The following is a 24,675-nucleotide window of genomic DNA, read 5'->3' as shown; positions in this document are numbered from 1 at the left end:
TGATGAAATACTGCAGCTCTTGTTCGGTTTGTCAAAAACACAAAAACCGAGACAATTACCTGCCGGTCTGATGAAGTGTAGTGACGTAACGGAGCCCTTTTCCACAATATCAATCGATTTAAAAGGCCCGTATTGCCGTAGTAAGCGGGGATATAAATATATCCTCGTGATCACCTGTCTCCTGACTTAAGCCTGGTTTTCACTGGCCCAAAACGCAGGAAAAACCGCGTTCCGCGCCGTTTTTTAAGAGGTAACTTGCCGCAAAGTTTCGCGTTTTCTGTGCGGCAAGCACGGATTTGGTTTTCTATTTTTCCGCAAATTTTTACGGAAAAGAAAGCGGTGACCAATAGGAATCGACGAATGCGTGACGTCATAGGCTTGGTTTTGGTCAGCTCGCGAGGCTTTTTTTCGACGCCATTTTTTTATTTTCAAGGCGCTTCTGTTGTCGAGTTAAATTTCTAAAAATGTATAGTTAACGATTTGCTAAAGAAATTTGGCTTATTCGTTATTTATATGATAAAATTGAACGTTTTTACAAAGACAATTAAGTCTAAGAAAATAGATAGGTTGCTATTGGTGCATTTTGAACATAACAGATAAGCCTTGGTCTCCACGAACTCGCACTCTTTCATATTACAAGTGAAATCGTTTTGCCGCCGCTTTTTAAGGAATTTTCCGGAAAATTTTGCGGATTTTTCTTTTCTGTTCCGTGAAAGTTTCGGCAGTGAAAACCAGGCTTAAATGGGTCGAAGTGTTTCCCCTCCGGTCAGCAACCACGAAACCCATCGTGAAACATTTAATTGATGATGTGTTTACACGTTTTGGATTACCATCTACGGTGGTTAGTGATAATGGTAAAGTTTTTGTTTCAAAGATTTTCGCCATAGTTTTCGAAAACTTGGGTATAAAGCAACGCTATACGTCGTTGTACCACCCTCAAGAAAACCCGGTAGAAAGATCGAATCAAGTTTTAGGGACCATGATTGCCTCCTATGTCACAAATAATCACCAGGATTGGGATTTATATCTACAGCAATACGCTATGGCAATAAGGAGTGCAATTCATGAGTCCACGGGATTCAGTCCCGCTGAGTTAATGTTCGGCCGCGAAATTCGAACGGCCTGTAACGTAATTGCCCCTCAAAATCAGGGTGCGGATTTAGTTGATTGTGATGACGCCACTCAGTTCTATGGTTTCAACCTTTTTCCAAAAGTACAAAAAGCTTTGGAAATTGCGTACGATAACATCAAAAAGGCTCAAGTTAGGCAGAAAGCCAACTATGACAAACGCCATAGAGACTTTGAATTGGACGAAGGAGAATTAGTTCTTAAGCGAACCCATCACCTATCGAACGCAGCTTCCAATTTTGTTGGTAAACTTGCGGAAAATTATGAAGGCCCTTATAAAATAGCTAAAAAGCTGAGCTCTAGGACTTATAAATTAGAGAATATGGAGACGAAAAAGTTACTCTTTGGAACGTACCATATTTCTCAGCTAAAACCTTTCAAAGAGCGTAAGGAATTAACCCTTCAGGATAGCGATTTTGATGCGTCTCTGGCAGTAACTAATGATAGTGAGCTAGACGACGAAACTTTTGTAGCGCTCCCTGCGGAATCCGTTAGTGATAAACCAGTGGATAATTTAGTATCCGATTTAACAAAGTCCCAAGCAGAATCTGACATAGATGAGCCGGTTGACGATTCGGAACCAATTTTTAAAGGTCGAGTGTTACGACCCAGGGATCCCGTAACTGGAAAGGTCATATCCAACGTGTGATTTCACGACCAGTTACTATATTAATTTTAAGCGCAATTTTGTTGTTATTTCGAAATAATTCTTTTTATATAGTGCACTTGTATATACTGAGATATCTCCAATGTTAATTTTTTGAATACACGCGTATAAACTAATGTTAATTTTTTAAATCCATACTCATAACTTAATGTAAATTTTTAATGTTTATACCCAACTAACGATTAGTTTTTCAATGTTCGTATTTTAAATTTTTCTATGAAACTAATGGTTAATTTGTCAACGTTAATATCAAACTACAAGTTAATTTATCAAGGTTACAATATCAGTTCGATCGAGGACGTTCGAAGCCAGTTTGGGGGGTATTGTAACGCTATTTCCTATTTCTAAGAATAAGCTTGTGGGCATGTCAATTCCACGAAAATATATAATTGTTACCTCCCTGCAAAATTCTATTCCGGATAGATTTTGTAGATAAACCAATTTCGGACTTTCTCGGCCAAAGAAGTTCGAAAACGCTCTTTCAAATCCCAACAGTCATAAACCCATATCCTTAAGTCATTAGTCCTTATCTTTCCCTTACTCAAAGCGAGAAGCGTTCTCCCTCCAGCTTCCCTCGAACGAATTTTGACAATATTTCTTATTCATTTATTTCACTAAAAAGTATTGAGAGTTGCCTTTAAAGTACGTACCAGTAAAATAGAATTGGTAAATGCATTGTTGCTTATATGTATATATGTATATAGTACGGGTGCGCTTGGTCCGCCTAATTGGTAGCAGGACCAAGATAAAATCTATTCGGTGTGTGTGTGTGTGTGCGGGCGCGCTTTACCTATAGAAAGCTGAACTTTCTTGGAAAGGACAATCCGATCGGCGGTAAAGAAAAAGATGAAAGAGGAGCAAAGATGACTTCCTTTTAACCCATTAAGGGCATGGAAGTGGCGCCTTCAAAAAGAGACGACGATATTACTGTCGGGCGCGGGGTCCCAAAGACTTGAGGGAGAATATAAAACATAGAACAGAGAGACCCATGATTTTGAAGAGGAGAGCTGGTCTCTGGACGTCCCAGACTTAGGTCTAAATTTTATATCAACGAGATCGCGGAACCAACTTGAAAATGTTTCGGTTCGCTATGGAGTTTAGTTAAGAAAAACTCTTCTTCTCCCGCGCCGAATACCGCGCTTGAAAAGACTCTTAATTACTAAAAGAGCTCGGGCAATTAAAAACAATCGTCTGTAATTAAGACAACAGTGCCCCGGTACCACACGCGACGCACGCCGCCAAAGATGATCACGGCTCGCCAGCACACGTGACGTTGACTATTATTTATTTATTATATTATTTTATTACTTTTATTGTTGTTATTATTATTATTTAAAGAGGTTCCTTAAGAACCTGCATGCCATTGTGTATTATTAACTTTTGTATGGTCATGACCTTCGTACCATGTTTATTTGTTTAAGTATAGTAAAGGTATCGACTTATTGGTAACTCTCAATACCGTCTTAAATTAATTTATCCTATAAAATCATCCCCTAGACAAACTGACTTTATCTTAATATTACCTACGCTTCCTGAAATGAGTAAGGTAGCGAGAAACCCGGATAGCCTAATCCTTTTTCCTTCGTACTTTTGTAGTGGATTGACATGTTAGTTAAATTTAATCTATTATTTCTTATGACCGTTACGCAATTCGCAACAAACTTGGGGTCCGTCCGGGATTTAATGTTAATTAAACTAAGAATTAAGTACTTATGAAGCTAAATTAAAAAAAATTAAAAAATCTCAATATATTCAGGGTGCCATATGTTACTTTTATTAGTTTGTTCGTTGATTGGTTGGTTTTCATTTTGGCATTTCCAGGATACTGTTGTAGATTAAAAATTTTGCAAGGAAGTTAATAGTATTTTATAATTGGTTTTATTGAACGTCTCTGGTCTCTATGCACCCTCTGCTAGATCGTAATTTTATTATTATTTTATGGTAAACTCGCCTAATGAGTGAAACGAATCCCTACTCTAGATTTAGCAAAGAAGACACATTATTGTGCCAGGAATCTCGCAGTGAGCTTTATAGAAATAGACAATTAGTTGATATGGCTTTCGTAGCGCGTAGTAACCAATCTTCCAGGAATAATTCTCCTGTCAGATCTACAAGTCCGAATCAAATCGTAGGAAATAGACCTGTCACACCACCGGTCGCCTCTAGCAGCTTAACCAATGTTCCTTTAGTATCGGGAAACGTCTCCCAGGCTACCCCTAACCCTGTTATTACGACTACTACTAATACTCAGGTAACCGTTAGTAATACTAACCCCATTATGACTAGTAATAGTACTCAGAGTGGTACTAGCCCGAATGTTACCGTTACCCCTTCGGGTAGTGGGAATAACGCCCCAGGTACTAATCCGATACCTGGCGACGTATTAACTTTAATAATGGCCCAATTAAATCAACAAGCGGCCGAACAGCAAAGGCTTAATTTATTATTGACGCAATTATTAGGTGCTCAGACTCAAAATTCGAGTACCCCTGCGCCCCTATTATCTAACCCTCCGGCACCGCCACTATGCCCTAGTTCATCATCTAGCCAATCTTTGCTGGTCACAAATAATCTTTCAAACCAGATTCAAGCGACTACACCCCCACAAATTAATTCTAATCCACCCCCCCCCTTGGGTGTCGCGAATAATTTGAATGTAGTTCCAAATAATGTTAGCGGGCAAGCCCCTTCGTTAACTCCCCAATCTCAAGGACCAACGGTAGTAAATGCTGGTTCAACACTGTAAAAAATTATTGTTGAAATTACGGCAATTTTACTGGCAGAAAATTACCAGGAAAGTTACCGTTAAATTACAGGTTTTTTTACCGTTAACATCAACATTAATTTTATCGTGAAACTTGCAATTAAAAACCTGATATATGTACAATTATAGTATAGTTAGTTTAACAGAAACGTTACTGTGGTGTCAACAGTAAATTGTACCTGATCTCTACTTTTATTTTAAAATAAAATGACGGTAAAGAAACCACAACGTTATTTTTCACATAAATCTTGCAATTTCATTTGTAAAGGTTAAAGTGTCTAATCCTTTACTATATATCCTCATTATTTCTATTAAAGGCCCAATATATATCATTTAAATGTGTATTTAACTTTCGGCTCACTCTAAACCGTAAAGACCTCCTCAAGGACAAGATGAATCAAGGCTAATTTTGCTTTAGCCCATGGAATTCTTAATTCATGGATCCACTTCGAACAACAGTTACTTAACAAATAACCGTTAACATCCATTGAAACTATGAAAGTTAAATTTTTCGTTTACCCTATATATAAATGCATTAAAGCTGAATTAAAACGTAAACACAAAATTTGAAATATTAATATCAAGAGATGTTCTTGGAATATTGAAATGAAACAGAGCTTTATAGCTACACAACTACTAAAAGAATCGTAATGTCGAAACCTATTTAATAGATTTTCATTTAATATTCTGCATAAAGAAAATGTTTATGGTTTTGTTAGAGATCTTTTCATCCTACTCGCTTTATATTAACTTTAATACGCGTATAGTGTTTCGATTCAGATGCAATCTTCATTACTCGTTCTATATAAACTTTCAATCTTATCGTTCCGAAGAAAGAAGTTTATCTTAAATAATTAAATAAATATATCTTATATTAATTATTTTAATCGTCTGTATTTTAGATTAATTATAGTTAAGTCGATGCAAGAAACATCATTCCTAAAACTATTTTAAACATAGCTATGGTTAACGTTTGACCCCTAGCGAACACCTTTTTCAGAATTTTCGTGAATTTAGGGTATATAACGTGATCGATTCACAGTGAGGTATATAAAATGAGCCTAGCCGCTCGCCGAGTACATCTTAAACTTAACGACGTAGACGCAGTAGAAGCTAATGTCGCAGATTGGTGTCTATTTGGTATAGACGGAAGACTAGTGCATGGTGTTGTTGTTAGAATCCAATAAATATTTATTGGTATTGGGTTAAAGAGTTCGCCAGCAGTTGAAGTTATAACGGCTAGTTAACGATTGACGTTAAGTAAGATAAATATAGCGATGAAGTTAAGTTTTCCGAATTTCTGTGTACTGCGAATGCGGTCCGGAAATTGCGAACACGTTTGCTCCGATTTGCCAACTGCTAACGCGGTGACAGACTGACGGACGCAGAGATACGTCCAGTATAATACTTCTCCGTGACGTCATCGTCACTCGGAGAGGTAAAAATAAATTTTTAGATAAAAAGTTTTAGGAAAATGAAATTCTTCTTGAAAAATCTGAGATAAGTAATTTTATTGCAATGAATTTAAAGGAAATAAATCCAATACCAGTAAAATAAATTTCCCTAGATATGGAAAATTTCCCTCAATCTGGCATCACTGTATTACGCGGAAGAATGCTGGTTAATCCGATTTGTTACGCTTAGTTGTTGTCCAATGTCGTAAATTGTAATAATAGTAAATAATATCCTAACAGATAATAAAGGTGAACTTATTTGAATTTATTTCATTTGGGGTAGTACGAAACCCAATGCAAAGAATACCATTGTTGATATACTATTCCTAACCTAACAGCATCCTCACAGTTGATCACTGATAATTTATTGTTGATGTTACGATATTTCTAAACGACAATGTTTCTACTATTACTTAGTGTTGATTTTACAGTATTTTTAATCGACAGTATTTTTACTATTACTTTATTGTTGATGGTACGGTATTTTGAGATAACAGTAACTTTCTTGTTATTTATTGAACATTAACTGCTAAATGTACAGTTACTAAAATTATTACATTTTTACTGTTGCTTATAGTAAATATCCTGTTAATCCAACGGTAATATCTGGTATTGGATGTTACTTGTTGAAATTTTACGGTAATTCAACAGGAAGAAACAGTTATTTTTAACAGTGAATAGCAGGCGCCAACCAAGTTATGGCCCCTATCGTTTATTCAGCACCGTTGCCCCCTATGTCTTATTCAGGGAACCCGACTGATTCGGGCCCTAAAGAATTTTTGAAAAGAGCTAAGCAATTACGCTACGCTCATGATGTACCAGACCAATATTTTCTTCAAAAATTTGTAACTCCCGCTCTTCACGGCCCAGCATTTGATTATTTTATAGAAAATGAACCGTTTGAATCTTTTGCCCAATTTGAGGAGGGTTTGCGAGCAAAATTTGAAAGAAAAGGGCAAGACGAGATAATTAAAGGAAAAATTTATGATAAAAGGCAAAAGCCCCTAGAAAGTGTCTCCGATTATGTCGAGAGCTTACAAAAATTATTTAATCAATTACACAAACCTATGAGGGAGGAAAAACAAATTAAAGTTATTCGATTTGGGCTAAGGGATAGTATCCAAAAACATTTAGTTGTTAAAGACAAGTATGTCAGTGTTCGTGAACTACTGGATGACGCAATGGGCGTCGAAAGAATTGTAAGAAGGGAAGGTCGCGAGCAAAGCGACTCTAACCCCCCTACCAGTAGAAGTTTAGCCCAGGGCAATAGTGGAAATTTCAATAGACCATCCCCTCAGGCGAACCATCGCTCTTCGCAGGGTCGCCCTAGTAGCTATAACGGCCGAACAATTCCTCCACCGGGAAGATCTATGAATTATAATGCAGGTCCCAATAATAATAGTAATAATTATCGGCAAAATAATTTTCAGAACCGTACAAATAATTCCAGTGGCCAAGTAAACAATCGCTCCCGTAATCCTAATGTTAATCGAGTGGCCCCTAATTCTGGTCCCTATTTTAACCCGAATGTCACTTGCCATGGTTGCGGAGAAGTCGGCCATGTGCGCCCCTATTGTCCGGTAATATTAAATGGTCAAACCCCGGTTTCGGGAAACGGAAATCGAGGCGACGTAGAAAGCGCCATCTCGGCAGCGTCTGCGCCGCCCTCTCAACAAATGTAAAATCTAAACAAACTAGCACGGGAAATGAACCATCAGGGCCCTCTGGTAAAACGAATGTTTTGCCAGAAAACTGAAATTTCTTACACATATTTTTAGGCTCTGTCCCGTGCCTAGCTTTAATTGATAATGGTTCTACTCACACTTTAATTCGTACCGATTTAAAACCCCTATTAGAACAACAAGGTTTTGTAACTACCAACAAAAATTTTGCTTTAGCTCAGCCAGATTCCACCTTATTAGCCACGCAGGGTACCGTTAGGGTTCCATTTTGTATTCCCCGGAAACAAGTTAGTTTCGAAGCCGCTTATGTCTCCAACATTCCATACCAATGTATATTAGGTCGGGATTTCTTAGGAAATGTGGGTATGATTGTTGACTTCGGTCAAAATAATTTTTGGTATCCAGAAAGTAGTAAGGATAAAATCGATTTTGCCCCCATTTTTGGCAGTAAGGGCAGTATTTTTAGTTTGTCATCCACTCCCGATCTTAGTGCTCACATTGATGAAGAAGGCATAACAAAGGCCCTCGACGAAGCTCCATTAGACGCGGATAAGAAATCGACACTAAGTTCCTTAGTGAACCAATATAAATCCATATTTTCTTTAATACCCGGTAAAACCCATAAAGTTGAACATTATACAGACGTAGGTAATAGCTTACCTCTCGCTTCACCCCCTTATAGATACTCCCCTATAAAACGCTCCATTATAGATAAAATAATCGACGGAATGTTAATGTTAGACTTAATTGAGCCCTCCGATAGTCCGTGGGCCGCTCCGAGCGTTTTAATTTGTAAACCTCCTCGTGCTCCTCGCTTATGCCAGGACTACCGAAATTTAAATTCCGTTACTCGCAAAGACGCCTATCCTCTCCCTAGGATAGACGATATCCTCGAATCTCTCCATAAACCCAAATACATAACCACGTTGGATATGCGCAGTGGTTACTGGCAGGTCCCTTTACACGCGGCTCACCGCGATATTGCTTCTTTTGTTACCCACAGAGGTCTTTTTAGACCTAAAGTGTTAATGTTTGGACTGTCCAACGCCCCTGCTACTTTCCAACGTATGGTTAACAATATTTTCGGTGATTTGTTTAATTCCGGCGTATGCGCGTATCTAGATGATTTGATCATCGCTTCATCAGACTTCGAGACTCATATAAACACTCTCGGAAAAGTTTTTGAGCGTATTTTAAGTTCTGGTTTAACAGTTAAAGCATCCAAAACCCAATTTTGTAGACAGGAATGTCGGGTATTAGGCCATGTAGTTAGTTATGATGGTATAAAAGTAGACAGTTAGAAAACGGATTCGATAAGCAATTATCCGACCCCCAAAAATATTAAACAACTCCGTAGATTTCTTGGTATGGCGTCCTATTATAGAAGATTTATTAAAGATTTTTCAAAAATAGCCAGCCCTCTTAATTCTTTATTACACATTAATACTACCTGGAGTTGGGGAGAAGCCCAAGAATCCGCTTTCAATACTCTGAAACGTCATCTTACATCAGCCCCCATTCTTAGTTCGCCTGATTATAGATACCCTTTCGTTATCCACTGTGATGCGTCCAATGTTGGCGTGGGTGCAGTGTTATCACAAGTTATTGATGGCAGAAAGCATGTCATTCAATACGCGAGCAAATCACTTAATGACACTCAGAAAAAATATTCCACAACGGAAAAAGAGTGTTTAGCCATTAAGTTTGGAATAGACACGTTTCGACTTTACGTAGAAGGCACGAAATTTGATATTTATACTGATCATAGTGCGCTCAAATGGCTTCTCACCGCACCTGACCCTACGGGAAAGTTCGCAAGGTGGAACGCCCATTTGCAATATTTTAATTTTGATGTACACCATGTACCCGGGAAGAACAATGCTGTCGCTGATTTTCTATCCAGAATCCCAGAAGATTCTGATCCCCATAACCTTAGTCCCGTAGGTCAAGTTTCGACCATTTCTGGCAGTAATCCTGATAGTCGCCCCGTTCTATATGATAATGCGGAGATTATTAGTGCCCAAATTAAAGACCCTAAATTAGGTCCATTGTTAATTTATTTAAGACAAGGTTATTTACCCGACAATAAAGAGTTGCGGGAATATATAGAAAAGGCAGCCCCCCGGTGCGACATTAGAAAAGACATTTTATACTACGACACTAAGAAGAATACCCACGGATGGGACTCTTACAAAATTTTGGTTCCCGATGCTTTGAAAGCACGGATTCTATATTTGAGTCACGACATTCCATCAGCCGGTCATTTTGGTGTAAGAAAAACAATAAAACGTATTCAGAGCCAGTTTACCTGGGAAGGACTCACGCTAGACGTGATGAAATACTGCAGCTCTTGTTCGGTTTGTCAAAAACACAAAAACCGAGACAATTACCTGCCGGTCTGATGAAGTGTAGTGACGTAACGGAGCCATTTCCACAATATCAATCGATTTAAAAGGCCCGTATTGCCGTAGTAAGCGGGGATATAAATATATCCTCGTGATCACCTGTCTCCTGACTAAATGGGTCGAAGTGTTTCCCCTCCGGTCAGCAACCACGAAACCCATCGTGAAACATTTAATTGATGATGTGTTTACACGTTTTGGATTACCATCTACGGTGGTTAGTGATAATGGTAAAGTTTTTGTTTCAAAGATTTTCGCCAGAGTTTTCGAAAACTTGGGTATAAAGCAACGCTATACGTCGTTGTACCACCCTCAAGAAAACCCTGTAGAAAGATCGAATCAAGTTTTAGGGACCATGATTGCCTCCTATGTCACAAATAATCACCAGGATTGGGATTTATATCTACAGCAATACGCTATGGCAATAAGGAGTGCAATTCATGAGTCCACGGGATTCAGTCCCGCTGAGTTAATGTTCGGCCGCGAAATTCGAACGGCCTGTAACGTAATTGCCCCTCAAAATCAGGGTGCGGATTTAGTTGATTGTGATGACGCCACTCAGTTCTATGGTTTCAACCTTTTTCCAAAAGTACAAAAAGCTTTGGAAATTGCGTACGATAACATCAAAAAGGCTCAAGTTAGGCAGAAAGCCAACTATGACAAACGCCATAGAGACTTTGAATTGGACGAAGGAGAATTAGTTCTTAAGCGAACCCATCACCTATCGAACGCAGCTTCCAATTTTGTTGGTAAGCTTGCGGAAAATTATGAAGGCCCTTATAAAATAGCTAAAAAGCTAAGCTCTAGGACTTATAAATTAGAGAATATGGAGACGAAAAAGTTACTCTTTGGAACGTACCATATTTCTCAGCTAAAACCTTTCAAAGAGCGTAAGGAATTAACCCTTCAGGATAGCGATTTTGATGCGTCTCTGGCAGTAACTAATGATAGTGAGCTAGACGACGAAACTTTTGTAGCGCTCCCTGCGGAATCCGTTAGTGATAAACCAGTGGATAATTTAGTATCCGATTTAACAAAGTCCCAAGCAGAATCTGACATAGATGAGCCGGTTGACGATTCGGAACCAATTTTTAAAGGTCGAGTGTTACGACCCAGGGATCCCGTAACTGGAAAGGTCATATCCAACGTGTGATTTCACGACCAGTTACTATATTAATTTTAAGCGCAATTTTGTTGTTATTTCGAAATAATTCTTTTTATATAGTGCACTTGTATATACTGAGATATCTCCAATGTTAATTTTTTGAATACACGCGTATAAACTAATGTTAATTTTTTAAATCCATACTCATAACTTAATGTAAATTTTTAATGTTTATACCCAACTAACGATTAGTTTTTCAATGTTCGTATTTTAAATTTTTCTATGAAACTAATGGTTAATTTGTCAATGTTAATATCAAACTACAAGTTAATTTATCAAGGTTACAATATCAGTTCGATCGAGGACGTTCGAAGCCAGTTTGGGGGGTATTGTAACGCTATTTCCTATTTCTAAGAATAAGCTTGTGGGCATGTCAATTCCACGAAAATATATAATTGTTACCTCCCTGCAAAATTCTATTCCGGATAGATTTTGTAGATAAACAAATTTCGGACTTTCTCGGCCAAAGAAGTTCGAAAACGCTCTTTCAAATCCCAACAGTCATAAACCCATATCCTTAAGTCATTAGTCCTTATCTTTCCCTTACTCAAAGCGAGAAGCGTTCTCCCTCCAGCTTCCCTCGAACGAATTTTGACAATCTTTCTTATTCATTTATTTCACTAAAAAGTATTGAGAGTTGCCTTTAAAGTACGTACCAGTAAAATAGAATTGGTAAATGCATTGTTGCTTATATGTATATATGTATATAGTACGGGTGCGCTTGGTCCGCCTAATTGGTAGCAGGACCAAGATAAAATCTATTCGGTGTGTGTGTGTGTGTGCGGGCGCGCTTTACCTATAGAAAGCTGAACTTTCTTGGAAAGGACAATCCGATCGGCGGTAAAGAAAAAGATGAAAGAGGAGCAAAGATGACTTCCTTTTTACCCATTAAGGGCATGGAAGTGGCGCCTTCAAAAAGAGACGACGATATTACTGTCGGGCGCGGGGTCCCAAAGACTTGAGGGAGAATATAAAACATAGAACAGAGAGACCCACGATTTTGAAGAGGAGAGCTGGTCTCTGGACGTCCCAGACTTAGGTCTAAATTTTATATCAACGAGATCGCGGAACCAACTTGAAAATGTTTCGGTTCGCTATGGAGTTTAGTTAAGAAAAACTCTTCTTCTCCCGCGCCGAATACCGCGCTTGAAAAGACTCTTAATTACTAAAAGAGCTCGGGCAATTAAAAACAATCGTCTGTAATTAAGACAACAGTGCCCCGGTACCACACGCGACGCACGCCGCCAAAGATGATCACGGCTCGCCAGCACACGTGACGTTGACTATTATTTATTTATTATATTATTTTATTACTTTTATTGTTGTTATTATTATTACTTAAAGAGGTTCCTTAAGAACCTGCATGCCATTGTGTATTATTAACTTTTGTATGGTCATGACCTTCGTACCATGTTTATTTGTTTAAGTATAGTAAAGGTATCGACTTATTGGTAACTCTCAATACCGTCTTAAATTAATTTATCCTATAAAATCATCCCCTAGACAAACTGACTTTATCTTAATATTACTTACGCTTCCTGAAATGAGTAAGGTAGCGAGAAACCCGGATAGCCTAATCCTTTTTCCTTCGTACTTTTGTAGTGGATTGACATGTTAGTTAAATTTAATCTATTATTTCTTATGACCGTTACGCAATTCGCAACAAACTTGGGGTCCGTCCGGGATTTAATGTTAATTAAACTAAGAATTAAGTACTTATGAAGCTAAATTAAAAAAAAATTAAAAAATCTCAATATATTCAGGGTGCCATATGTTACTTTTATTAGTTTGTTCGTTGATTGGTTGGTTTTCATTTTGGCATTTCCAGGATACTGTTGTAGATTAAAAATTTTGCAAGGAAGTTAATAGTATTTTATAATTGGTTTTATTGAACGTCTCTGGTCTCTATGCACCCTCTGCTAGATCGTAATTTTATTATTATTTTATGGTAAACTCGCCTAATGAGTGAAACGAATCTCTACTCTAGATTTAGCAAAGAAGACACATTATTGTGCCAGGAATCTCGCAGTGAGCGTTATAGAAATAGACAATTAGTTGATATGGCTTTCGTAGCGCGTAGTAACCCCTCTTCCAGGAATAATTCTCCTGTCAGATCTACAAGTCCGAATAAAATCGTAGGTAATAGACCTGTCACACCACCGGTCGCCTCTAGCAGCTTAACCAATGTTCCTTTAGTATCGGGAAACGTCTCCCAGGCTACCCCTAACCCTGTTATTACGACTACTACTAATACTCAGGTAACCGTTAGTAATACTAACCCTATTATGACTAGTAATAGTACTCAGAGTGGTACTAGCCCGAATGTTACCGTTACCCCTTCGGGTAGTGGGAATAACGCCCCAGGTACTAATCCGATACCTGGCGACGTATTAACTTTAATAATGGCCCAATTAAATCAACAAGTTTTTCGTGTTGACAGGGCATTCTTTCTTGTATGGTCCTCCAGGTCGCACTTCATGTTTTTCTGGTACGTGATAGATCCCGTACTCGTTTTGTTCCATGGGTACTTCCTCGGATACAATGTTATGAATGTCGAAGGCTTCGTATTCTTCCTCCTGGATGTCAGTGTGATTCGCTTGAGCATTGAATTTGGAACGATTGTTTCGGTTTCTGCACGCTCTTGACAAGTGACCTCTCTTTCGGCAATTGTGGCACGCAGAATCATTGTATTGGCAGTTGGCAGGTTCGTGTCCATGAGAATTACATCTGTAGCATTCTTTGCTGTCACTGCTGTATGACTTCATGGCATTATCTTGATTATTGAACCTTGTCTGTGGTCTTCTTGTCTTCTGAGGACATTTCTTCTTGGATAAGATGGATATGGCATTTACTTCATCGTTTTTCTCTGTGCTTCTATGATTCTTCATGGCACTGATGTTTTGCGTTGCCTGTTCCATAGCTTGAGCAATAGCAATAGCTTTAGCGAGCGTCAATTTATCTTCAGCTAAGAGAAGTTTTTGCAGTGACTCTTCTCGGCATCCACATACTAATCGGTCTCTAAGCATGTCATCCAGCGATCCACCATAGTTGCAAAAGTTCAGAGATATATTTAGCGATATAGTTTCTCCAGGTTGACGATCTCTCGAGTTGAACTTGAACCTCTCTACTATTTCGAATGGTATCGGGTTGAAGTAATAATTTAAGGCTTTGACTAATTCTGTGTAGGTTTTATCCGTTGGCTTGGCTGGTCCCACTATGTTGCGTAGTGTGGCGTATGTCGAAGCTCCGATGACCGTGAGCAACATCGCCTTCTTTTTACCTTCAGCTTCTATGTCGTTAGCAACGACGTATTGCCCCAGTCTTTCGGCATATAAGGTCCATGATTCCGTTTGTTCATTGAACGTTCCAAAATGAGCAGTGACTGACAGGTTTGAGGATTCGATGATTGTCTCTCGTTGTCTTTATGTCCTTCTCTCGTACTGGTGGTGATCTTCGTTGTAGATGCTGTTAGTCGTTGAACTGGAACCGTCTACGCGATCTCGTTAAAGCCATTTCGCCTCCTTCGCCATTTGTTGTGTTCTTGTGTGCCTACACATTACTAGTGACTAAGACTATGGTTTGATGTTGGTAAAAGAATTTAATGGTATATACAATGGATACAAGTCATAGTTGGTATAAAGCCTGCTTGGAACTCTCTGTAGTGTTATCGTAGCCGGGGTTTATATGCTAGCCGTTATAGCATAGATTGATAAGGTAGTAGGTCAGTTAGTTTTTTAGATTACAACATAACATACCCTTTACTTTTTTAAAGATATATTAATTTAAGTAACGGTGTCCAAAGCCAACTCGATAGCACCTATTTCCAAAGTTTTATATCCTAGCCTTCTTTTTCCTTATAAAGTTTAAATCCCTCTCCGACTAACACATGATTTCGAAAATGGAAAAGAAGTGTAACGCCATCATTCCACTCTTTCTTTAATGTTTTAGAGATAGTTGTACAACTTTAAGTAATGGTGCCCATATGCAACTCGATAACACGTATTTCTAACACTTTATACCCTATCCTCCTTAGGCTAAGGAAAATTGTTCCAAATTTCTCTCCGACTCACACCACTCCCGTAGTAGAGAGACTTTACGGAAGCAAGAGCCTAGCGACATTTTGCTGTCATAAGGTGGTATGTGAGAAACCCTCACTTTCGTGTTAGTTATGAACTCCTGATAAAAATGTAATACTTCAACAAAAATAAGCATTACGATTACGACATCTAATAAACAAGTGGGGTAGATTCAATATTGGTCGTCCTTGACAGTTAGTTCAGTATGATATTAATTGCATAGCCATAATGTATCAAATTGATCTTCAAATGCATAACGCAAGTCATCTTGAGACCTGAAAAGATTCGACTTCATTCAAAACGCATAGGAAATGCCTATTGTTATTGGTTTTCTACCCCATATATTCTAATTCAAATAACCACACCTGACCTAACCAAAGACAATTGAGACCAAATCAACAAAACCAACCTACTCTTACCCAATACCGTTGGAGTTCAAATAACTCAAAACATCCCAACCTAACCTCACCTGATCTAATACTAATAGGTCTATAATGAACCAACCTAACCTCACCTGATCTAATACTATTAGGGTTGTATTGACCCAATGAAAAGTTACAATCTGTTTAAAGTAACGCTAAAATGATAGAAGCTGCAATCAAAATGCTCTCAAATTTTGAAAAGCCGTTTTGGAAAAGCTCTTATGATAAAACGCTCCATACATACGATACTTTCAGAACAATCACAGATCCTACGAACCAGTAATCCTGTAGCAAAAGTTCCATTAGTTTTCAAAATTACTTAAACTAAATGGCATAATGAAATCCTTCATAATATTTTATTGGAAAACCTTTTATCAACCAACGAAGGATAACAAACATACTCCAGTAAAAAAAAATTCTAAACGCCCTAGTTTAATAAAAATGTTTTTAAGCTTGTTTTGAAACTCTTGGGGTTATCATTAATTTATTTACTAACATCAACAACAATGTCTAGAGTTACCCTGTTATTAACTGTCAAAAAGCGATAGATGAGCCATATTTTCGCGCCAGTCGATGGACGTTTATTTTATAACCAATAAAAACCAAACTTTGGTATTTGGGCGTGCCTTTAGGTTTCTAGTAGCAGACGACATAGCCAGCTCGAACATTACACTCATGTACGCAAGCTACTCGTGGGATATATTTTCCGAACAGCTAGTGTCCGTGGCGCACTATTCTTGTTGGCTATGCTAACACTAAATAGCTCCTTCTATCGCCGAGTAAAAGGCAAATTAGGGAAAGACTGATAGCTATTAATTTTAGAAAATAAATTAATTGGGTTATTAAATATATCTAATGTATAAAATATGATATCGATATCATGGTTGGACCCTGGGCTCCCAACCAATACACCGCAGTGTCTTTCCGTATGCTACCTCCATATCTTATTACATCATACCTGACCCTAGCATCCATGTCATCCGGTATACCTGGAGGTTTTTTCTCATTCGTCTTTACGTTTGAAAAAGAGGTATTTTATGAGAATAAGTATTTTTTAATAATGAAATTATTATTTTATTACTATTTTGTTCGAAGTTGATTATTGTAAGCGTGAGCATGTGATCAATTCTTTAGTACAAGCCGAATCTATTAGCGTCCGTGAACGCGGATCGAGTGGGCTATGTTATTAGTAAGGCTCTTAGCAATTACGAAATTTAAGGGATTTAATGGTGAATTATGATTGGTTTTGAACGGCGGTTAAGTTTAAAAAGGCTTATAAAGGATATTACGGAATACATACCCGTTCTTGGAATGAGCAAACTCAGATGTTTTAACGGGGTAAAGGGTTTCCAAATCTCACCGTGGAATATTTTAAATTAAAAGGTCTTCATGGAGTAAAACGCAGTTTGTGAATCTTTCCGTTACAGTTTCTTTCTCTACTTGATTATGTTGTGCTGAAATTTACTTAAATATTTTTTTTTTTACACGACATACAAGTGCAGACAAAAAGGCACTGTATACACGTTACGTGACTGTCCAGGCAGAGTAATTGTATTTATCCTGCTGCAGTAGTAAAATTCTTAGGAATAGAACATTATGTGTCACATATACACTCCACAGGATAGCTGAGGTTTTCATACGTTTTTTGGGCAATCATACTTTTACCCTAAGCATCACTGGGCAACTCACAAATTTATGCATTCCAAATGCTTGAGAATTCCTGGTACACTTTGACACATATTTTTAACACAGCCAGATTCAGTAAAAGGCAGCCTGAGTTTCTCAAATATGCCTGCTAACTTTCACTTAAGAGCAAAAACGTATATCGTAATAGGTTTAGCTACTTGAGGGTGCTTATGTTAAAACTAGTGTTTAAACCTGTCTTCGGCTCTCAAGGGAGGTAGTTTTCAGCAGAACTACACTATAAGGTTGTGGCTAGAATCAAATCAGGGAGAAAACGTTCTGGGCTTTCGGAGTATTTTCTTTATACAGTCTACAGCAGCGTGCGAAATAAGCGGGTGGCACAGGGCAAATGACCAGTTTAAAAATTTCCTGGTCCAGTTTAATAATTAAATCGGAGGGGGGTCACAAAATTCAAGGTTAACCAGAGCCCGGACATTAACTCAAATTTATAATTATCCACTTCTTCAGTTTAGCAGACTACTTGCCTTGGTCAATGGTCATAAACCAGTTTATTTATTCCAGCCAGGGGGGGGGGGGTCGCCGGCTTAATGTCCTGTTTAAAAAAATCCTTATTTCACACCCTGGTCTACAGGTCAAATCAATTAGAAGGTAATAATTTTTAGGTGTTATCTTGATATAGGCAGAATAACGGGAATACCTTTTGGAGCTTCGATACTTTTTTCACATATTTTCTTCATAGATACCATAGTAAGTTAGGGAGAATGTTTGGGCGTTTTAGGATTTTGAACATGATTTTTGGGGTTTCAGAAAATACCTCACCGAATTTACCCTTCTACTTCACCAGAAATTAGGATACAAACATTGGAAGGAAAAACAATTGAACATCCGCCTAGGGATTTTATGCATACTACGTAGAGGAATTACACATAACAGGGGTTATTATACAAATAATGTATTTGACGCGTTCAATTTTCATAAAAAATCGAGGATGAAATATTTGTTTGAAAGAATCACACGCCGAATGCCTAACATAGAAAGTTGGCCCTTCGGTGTTATATAATTTCCTGGTTAATATGATTATCTATTGTTTTTCTAACTTGATAAATAAATTATAAAAGCTAATATTGTACTTCGTTCGGTTTTGTCAAAGAGTATGCCGCCTCTGCTTTAACTGAGTTAACTATTAAATTAATAGATATGGTATGGAATACTGCTATCCATGATAGCACTATCTTTGTACGCCACAGTCTCGGAGTTTCTGATGAACAATTTGTTACGCAAAAATACATCAAAGACGTTTTGGGATATCTTAAGTTTCTACAACTGGACGTTTGTAGCGTCATTCTTTTCCGAAGGTGCGTATACCACTCTGTCTTTCCTAGAATTTCAATATATTTAAAAATTAATATATTTAAAATTGCAAAAGTTGTTGTGACTTGCAGTCGATAAAGACAATAATAAAATAATACATTACGTTGAGAATGAGCAACTCAATTACATGTTGATTTCTTGGATAATAAATTAAAAGAATTGGTAGCAAAATTACTGCAGTGAGACAACGGTATTTAGTAAGAAATCAAAAAATAATTCAGTCATATCGCACTCATATTGGCAAAGTGTTTAACTAGTACAGTAAATTGAAGAACCTCTTAGCTCTTGGGCTTCATTGTGAAGTAATATAGAAAATGATTCTCAACTTTCCGTTAATTCTAGGGTCACCACGGTCACCTGATACGTCAAGGGGGCGACTAATTCTTTCAACTTGGTTGCTGAAAATGCTAGTTCTCGTAAACTCTTTTTCTGGTCAGTTTAAAGCTTTGCTTATGGTGTCTGGAAAAGAAGATATGATTACCGGTATCGAAGACTTAGCAAAACGAATAGAAATTGTTCCGCATTTTCCTGATTATCATCTATTCTACCAATGTTTTCAAGTGAGTAGTTTTATACATTTTTTGTAATAGGGTACATAATAGGGATGAACCGGTACCGATACCATATCGGTATCGGCACCGATACTCGGGGTTTCCCGATAGTATCGGATCGGTTGGTTTAATATGATACTAAACCGATACTCGTTTAAAATGCGTTATATGGCGCAACATGACATTTCTATGAATGTCAATCGTGATGAGTTCTCATTTATATAAAAAGTACCTGAATATAGTTTATCTAATAACTAATAAGCGACAATAGCTATAAAACTGTTGATAAAAATAAAAATAAATATTTTATATCACCATATTTTGAAATGACAAAAAAAAACTAAAAGTTAGTTTCGCAAATATTTTGAATGAATTTCACTTTATACTTTCAATAATTCAATAATAAATTACTAAAAATTAGTAGAAGTATAAGGATAAAGTGCCTCTCAGCATATACTAGTTAAAAAAGACAAGCCGTAATATTATTTTTGAAGTACACCTCTAAACATTGTACTTAGTATTATAATTCATGAAATTACTCTATAATTATTTCCTAGTATTTTTAATACATATGTAAATGGCACTGTACTACTAAAAATATCGGTATCGGTTGAAGTATCGGATTTTGGATCATAGTGAGTAAATATCGGTATCGGTTCATGTTTGCACCGGTATCGAGTTAAAGACCGACTTCCAGCGACAAGGGTTCTAGCGAACTGAAAACTGAGCATCGAGACTAACAATGAAGCGACCGTGCTGATTTTCGAAGCCCCGCTGGGTCAAAAGTTGGATGGGTTCTAGCGAACTGAAGATGAACAATAGAAATCCTTTTAAATTTATTTCCTCTCGAATCCCCTGAAGGAAATTCTCTATTGCGTATCTTCAGTTCGCTAGAACCACATTTCACGGCTTTCAGTTAGCTAGAATCCTTTCATCTTTTACCCCAGTGGGGATTCGAAAATCAGCACGGTCGCTCCATTGTTAGTCTCGATGCTCGGTTTTCAGTTCGCTTGAACCCTTTACGTTGGAAGTCGGCCTTTAAGCCTGGTATCGGCCATCTCTAGTATTAGATATAACCACACCCAGCTTAAAACAGGAAAGGAAAAAAACACACTAACTTATATGGAGAAAATTTAAAATTATGCAGCAAGATGGTTTCGGGTTCAATTCGGGATAGAGGCACCGTGTGAAACGCTTGTAAAAAAACCCAGACAATGTGCAGTTTTTACCTCTCCGAGTGACGATGACGTCACGGAGAGGTATTACACTGGACTTGTGGGTGTGTCTGTCTGTCACACCCCACGTGACCGCGTTCGCAATTTGCGTATCGGAGCAAACAAATACCCGATTTCCGGAACGCGTTCGCGGTTCACGGAAATTTGGCCATTCATCTGCCAACACCTGTCTTTACTAACTGGCTTCTAAGGACCACAATCTGCTAGTCTTTGTCCATCCCACATGGGCACTAGCCTGTACTTGCTGGCTCGTAAGCACCACCATCTTCTGTTCTTCGTCAATCCCACTTTGACACCAGCTTCTATGCACCACCATCTTCTGTTCTTCGTCAATCCCACTTTGACACCAGCTTCTATGCACCACCATCTTCTGTTCTTAATCAATCCCACATTGACACCAGCTTCTATGCACCACCATCTTCAGGTCTTTGTCCATTCCGGCTTCTTCTCCATCGTTATCGTTCGGTTTTAAGATATACGCGGCGATCGGCTAGGGTTAAGAGAAACGGTATGCTATCGATTGGGCGTGTTATCAAAACAGCATTGTCCAAAACGGCTTTTTCATAAACGCGTTTGCCATTATAGCCATTTCTCGTTTTAGCGCATTTTGATTACAGCGTTTATATCTTGAGCGTTGTTTCGTACGCCTTTTCCAAAATATTGTCGTTTATCTTCATTGACTTCCCAAAATAATATCCCTTTTCCAAAAAATTATATTTTATATTTACTTCCGATATAACATTACTCCTTTTTGCATAATATTGTTCTTTGTTCTATATACTTAATATAATTAAGATTTCCCTCCCTATCAACTACAGTTTGGGCGGAAACAGCAACCGCTGTTTTGGGAAATAACGCTGTATTGAGAAACGCGGAAACTGCAACCGCGGTTTTGCTTCCACCCAGTTTTGCAAACCGCTGTTTCGGGAACCGCTTTATTCCAAAACACTCTTTGGAAAACCGCTCAACTACCCGTGAACCACGAGAAACGTCTAGCCTCCCCAGGGCAGGGCTTCTACCATGGGTTCACGCGAATGCGTTTTTATCTATTATCATATTGGAAACGAATCGTATATATACCCCAAAATTTGAAGAAAGCGGGCAAGAGGGGTACCCTTCACTTTAAACGTCAATATTAGAAAAGTTTCAAAAGATAATAGGAATAACTTTATTTTAAACGATTTAACTATTATTAATGTTAATTATTGAAGATTAAAATAATTAAAAATAATTATATTTAATAAGTTCAGCTAGCTACTTGGACCAAGTCATCTTGCGACTTATTGCCACTTATCTAACGCCTTTACAATGCATAGAGGGGTGGTGGCTAGCCCCTATGCCACAGCTAACCGACAGCGCCCTATACTAACTATTACCGTTAACCTCTGCAAGTTTTGATGGAAAGGAGAAACCGGGTTAGACCGCGGAGGAAAACTCCTTTAACAAGCGAGGAGAGAACTTACAAACTCTACGCAGAAGGATTTCTTCCCAGATTTTTCACCCGGTGCCACAGTCCGGGATCGAACCCAGGATCCTCTTGCTGCGAGGCGAAAGCGCTAACCGCTACGCCACCCCACCTCACAATTAGTAAGATAAACTATTATTTCTATGTAATGACACAAGTGAGAGTTTATATAGAACCAGTAATGAAGATTGCATCCGAATCGAAACACTACACGCATATCAAAGTTAATATAAAGCGAGTAGGATGATAAGATCTCTTACAAAACGATAACATTTCCTTTTTGCAGAATATTAAATGGAAATATTTTAAATATTTTTCGGCATTACGATTCTTTTAGTAGTTGTGTATTCCAAGTACATCTTTTATATTAACATTTCAAATTTGGTGTTTACTTTTTAATTCAGCTTTACTACATTTATATATAGTGTAAACGCAACTTTTAATTTCACTACATAATATGGATTTTAATACTTCGTCTCTATAAGTGTTGAAGCGATTGGGTCTATGAAATAAGAAACCCTAGATTTAAACCAGAATTGACCTTGTTTCGTGTCCTCTTTCAAGAGGTGTTAACGGTTCAGAGTGAGCCGAAAGTTAAATACACACTTAAGTGATAGATATTAGGTCCTCATTAGAATTATGAGAATACACGGGGAAATGTTAAACGATTAAACATTTACAAATGACCTTCGCCATATCCTGCCAATTTGAGCTACGTATTTCCGGTTTTTCTCATTGGCTGGTGGACCCATGGACGAAGTAATACTGAAGGACCAATGGCAGCCCATTACTAAGCGACTTAACAACCAATGTATAGCTTACTTCCCTCTTTTCAGCCCCAACATGGAGGGTGTTATGAAAATGCGGAGTCAAATCCCGGAAAACGCTAGCGCCATCTAGACAAAATAAGACGTTAGCTGCTTCCCTCGTTAGAACGTTGATTCTCCCTCTGTCCGGTTTGCTACTATCTGCCGCTAGGTGGCGAATTAACAAGTATTTTTCAACTCTCTCCCTCTGCCATCCGTCCTTCAGTATTGGATCGTCCATGGTGGACTTGTGTTTGGAAAGTAAATTCGTCTCGACTCGGAGAGGTTTATTTTGGTTTCCCAACTTGTTAAATAATACTATTCGCACATTTTAAAGAGGTTTCCCTCACTGTGTTTTCAGTCTTCCCTCCATTAAACGTTGCTGAGTTTGAAGGGAGGATGAAATGGAAAATCAAGTGATTTTTTAACGATTCTTCAACTAGTTATAAGAGCATTCTACATAATGAAACATCCAAGAAATAACACCGAATGATATTAATATTACAATTAGTTTGAAATTTCAAGGATAATTTTAAGTCAGTACCTCCGACCAATCTACTAACATATTTCTCGTGGGACGCGAGATTTGATAGAATTTGCGCGCGATATGACAATCGTGGCGCGAGGCACGGAGCGTACCACGAGAATTTTGTCAACAAAAAGGCAGGGAGTTACGTGATTGCTCGGTAGTACTTATTTAAAATGAGCCATGAAATTTCAAACTAATTGTATTTTAATATCATTCGGTGTTATTATTATTAGAAGAATCGGCAAAAAATCACTTGATTTTCTTTTCACCCTCCCTTTAACGGTAATAGGCCACATTCGGTCAACTGTGGCATTAAAGGCTAGCATACGCTGTAAAGGCACCCACATGTAAAATAGCTACAGGCTTGGTGTAGTTAACTCTTCAAAAACAATGCTTAGTTTATTTTCTTGAAATTATGAGTTTAATATGAGCAATTTAAAAAATAAAACCCTGATATTGGGCGATAACGAAATGGTAGAAATACCAATCTGCTTGTTTCTGGTTTACATTTTAAATTTTGTTAAGTCTATATCCTCAAAAAGTTTAAAATTATCAACTTCAACCTTTAAACTATCTTTGAGAAAGAAGATATATTTAAAATGCAATTATTAAAGTGGACCAATGTTCACTCTGCGCCCTGCTGGCGCTGTTGTACAAATATTTAAACTATTATCGCTCAACAGGTAACGTGAGTAATTATATCAACAAATGCTTATTCTATTTAGAAAACGAATATTCCGGCGTATAAAAAGGTTTGGGAAAACATCGTTCATCACGGGGTTTCAAAAGCAGCATTCAAAGTACAGGAGTTTGACAAACCCTACCTTTTTCAACGAGTTAAAGATGGCAAGGCTGTGATTGTAATCGAACAAACAACAATGAAGATTAATTTTGCCAAAAACTGTCGAAATCTGAAAGGAAACCGTGAATTTTATTTCTGGATGAAATTTGTGGCTGGTTTTAATTACAAGAATTATTTTTCAAAAATAACCGGTTTTATGCATTACTAAAATTTTGCCCTTATAAAGAGAAATAATTGTTTTTCATAAAACATAATCATGAAATTTTTGTGAAATAATTAAACCCAATAAATTCTGGTGTGCTTGTTCTTTGCGAACCGTAGTTACAAAAATTTGATTGTTTACAAAAGAATATTTTCTATTTGGCTAAAACAGTTCTTTGGCGTTTTTCTATATTTACAGAATTCGTTAGATGATTGAAGGCCATCTCATAGAGAACTGGGTAAATTCAGAGAGTAGAAACTTGTGGAAATGTTTCATCGCCGAAGAATACAATGAGGCCACGCCTCTTAAG

General features: G+C 37.8%; 2 protein-coding genes across 2 annotated transcripts; one reads left to right on the top strand and one right to left on the bottom strand.

Annotated features, from left to right (window-relative positions):
* The first annotated feature begins 11,506 nt into the window (after positions 1–11,506).
* Positions 11,507–24,478, top strand: LOC149620774 (glutamate receptor ionotropic, kainate 2-like). Its single transcript, XM_089855038.1, has 4 exons — positions 11,507–12,535; positions 18,600–18,759; positions 19,118–19,335; positions 24,087–24,478. The coding sequence occupies exons 2-4, from the start codon at positions 18,624–18,626 to the stop codon at positions 24,369–24,371; spliced, it is 639 nt and encodes a 212-aa protein (XP_089711164.1). The 5' UTR covers positions 11,507–12,535; positions 18,600–18,623; the 3' UTR covers positions 24,372–24,478.
* Positions 13,674–14,528, bottom strand: LOC149620775 (uncharacterized). Its single transcript, XM_089854602.1, has one exon. The coding sequence runs from the start codon at positions 14,526–14,528 to the stop codon at positions 13,674–13,676; it is 855 nt and encodes a 284-aa protein (XP_089710728.1).
* Positions 24,479–24,675: the final 197 nt, after the last annotated feature.

The sequence above is a fragment of the Phalangium opilio genome, unplaced genomic scaffold (assembly GCF_054372755.1).
Source record: "Phalangium opilio isolate 3A_F unplaced genomic scaffold, DU_Popi_V2 ptg000209l_1, whole genome shotgun sequence".
NCBI classification, from domain to species: Eukaryota; Metazoa; Arthropoda; class Arachnida; order Opiliones; family Phalangiidae; genus Phalangium; species Phalangium opilio.
This window is presented reverse-complemented; position numbering and strand designations above follow the sequence as displayed.

What these genes read in the sequence shown, in the direction of transcription:
- LOC149620774 (XM_089855038.1), top strand. Translation starts at nt 18,624, where the DNA reads ATGATAGCACTATCTTTGTACGCCACAGTCTCGGAGTTTCTGATGAAC. An exon ending in AGCGTCATTCTTTTCCGAAG is followed by an intron (nt 18,760 to 19,117) that starts GTGCGTATACCA and finishes CGTTAATTCTAG; the next exon opens with GGTCACCACGGTCACCTGAT. An exon ending in TATTCTACCAATGTTTTCAA is followed by an intron (nt 19,336 to 24,086) that starts GTGAGTAGTTTT and finishes TATTCTATTTAG; the next exon opens with AAAACGAATATTCCGGCGTA.
- LOC149620775 (XM_089854602.1), bottom strand. Translation starts at nt 14,528, where the DNA reads ATGTTGCTCACGGTCATCGGAGCTTCGACATACGCCACACTACGCAAC.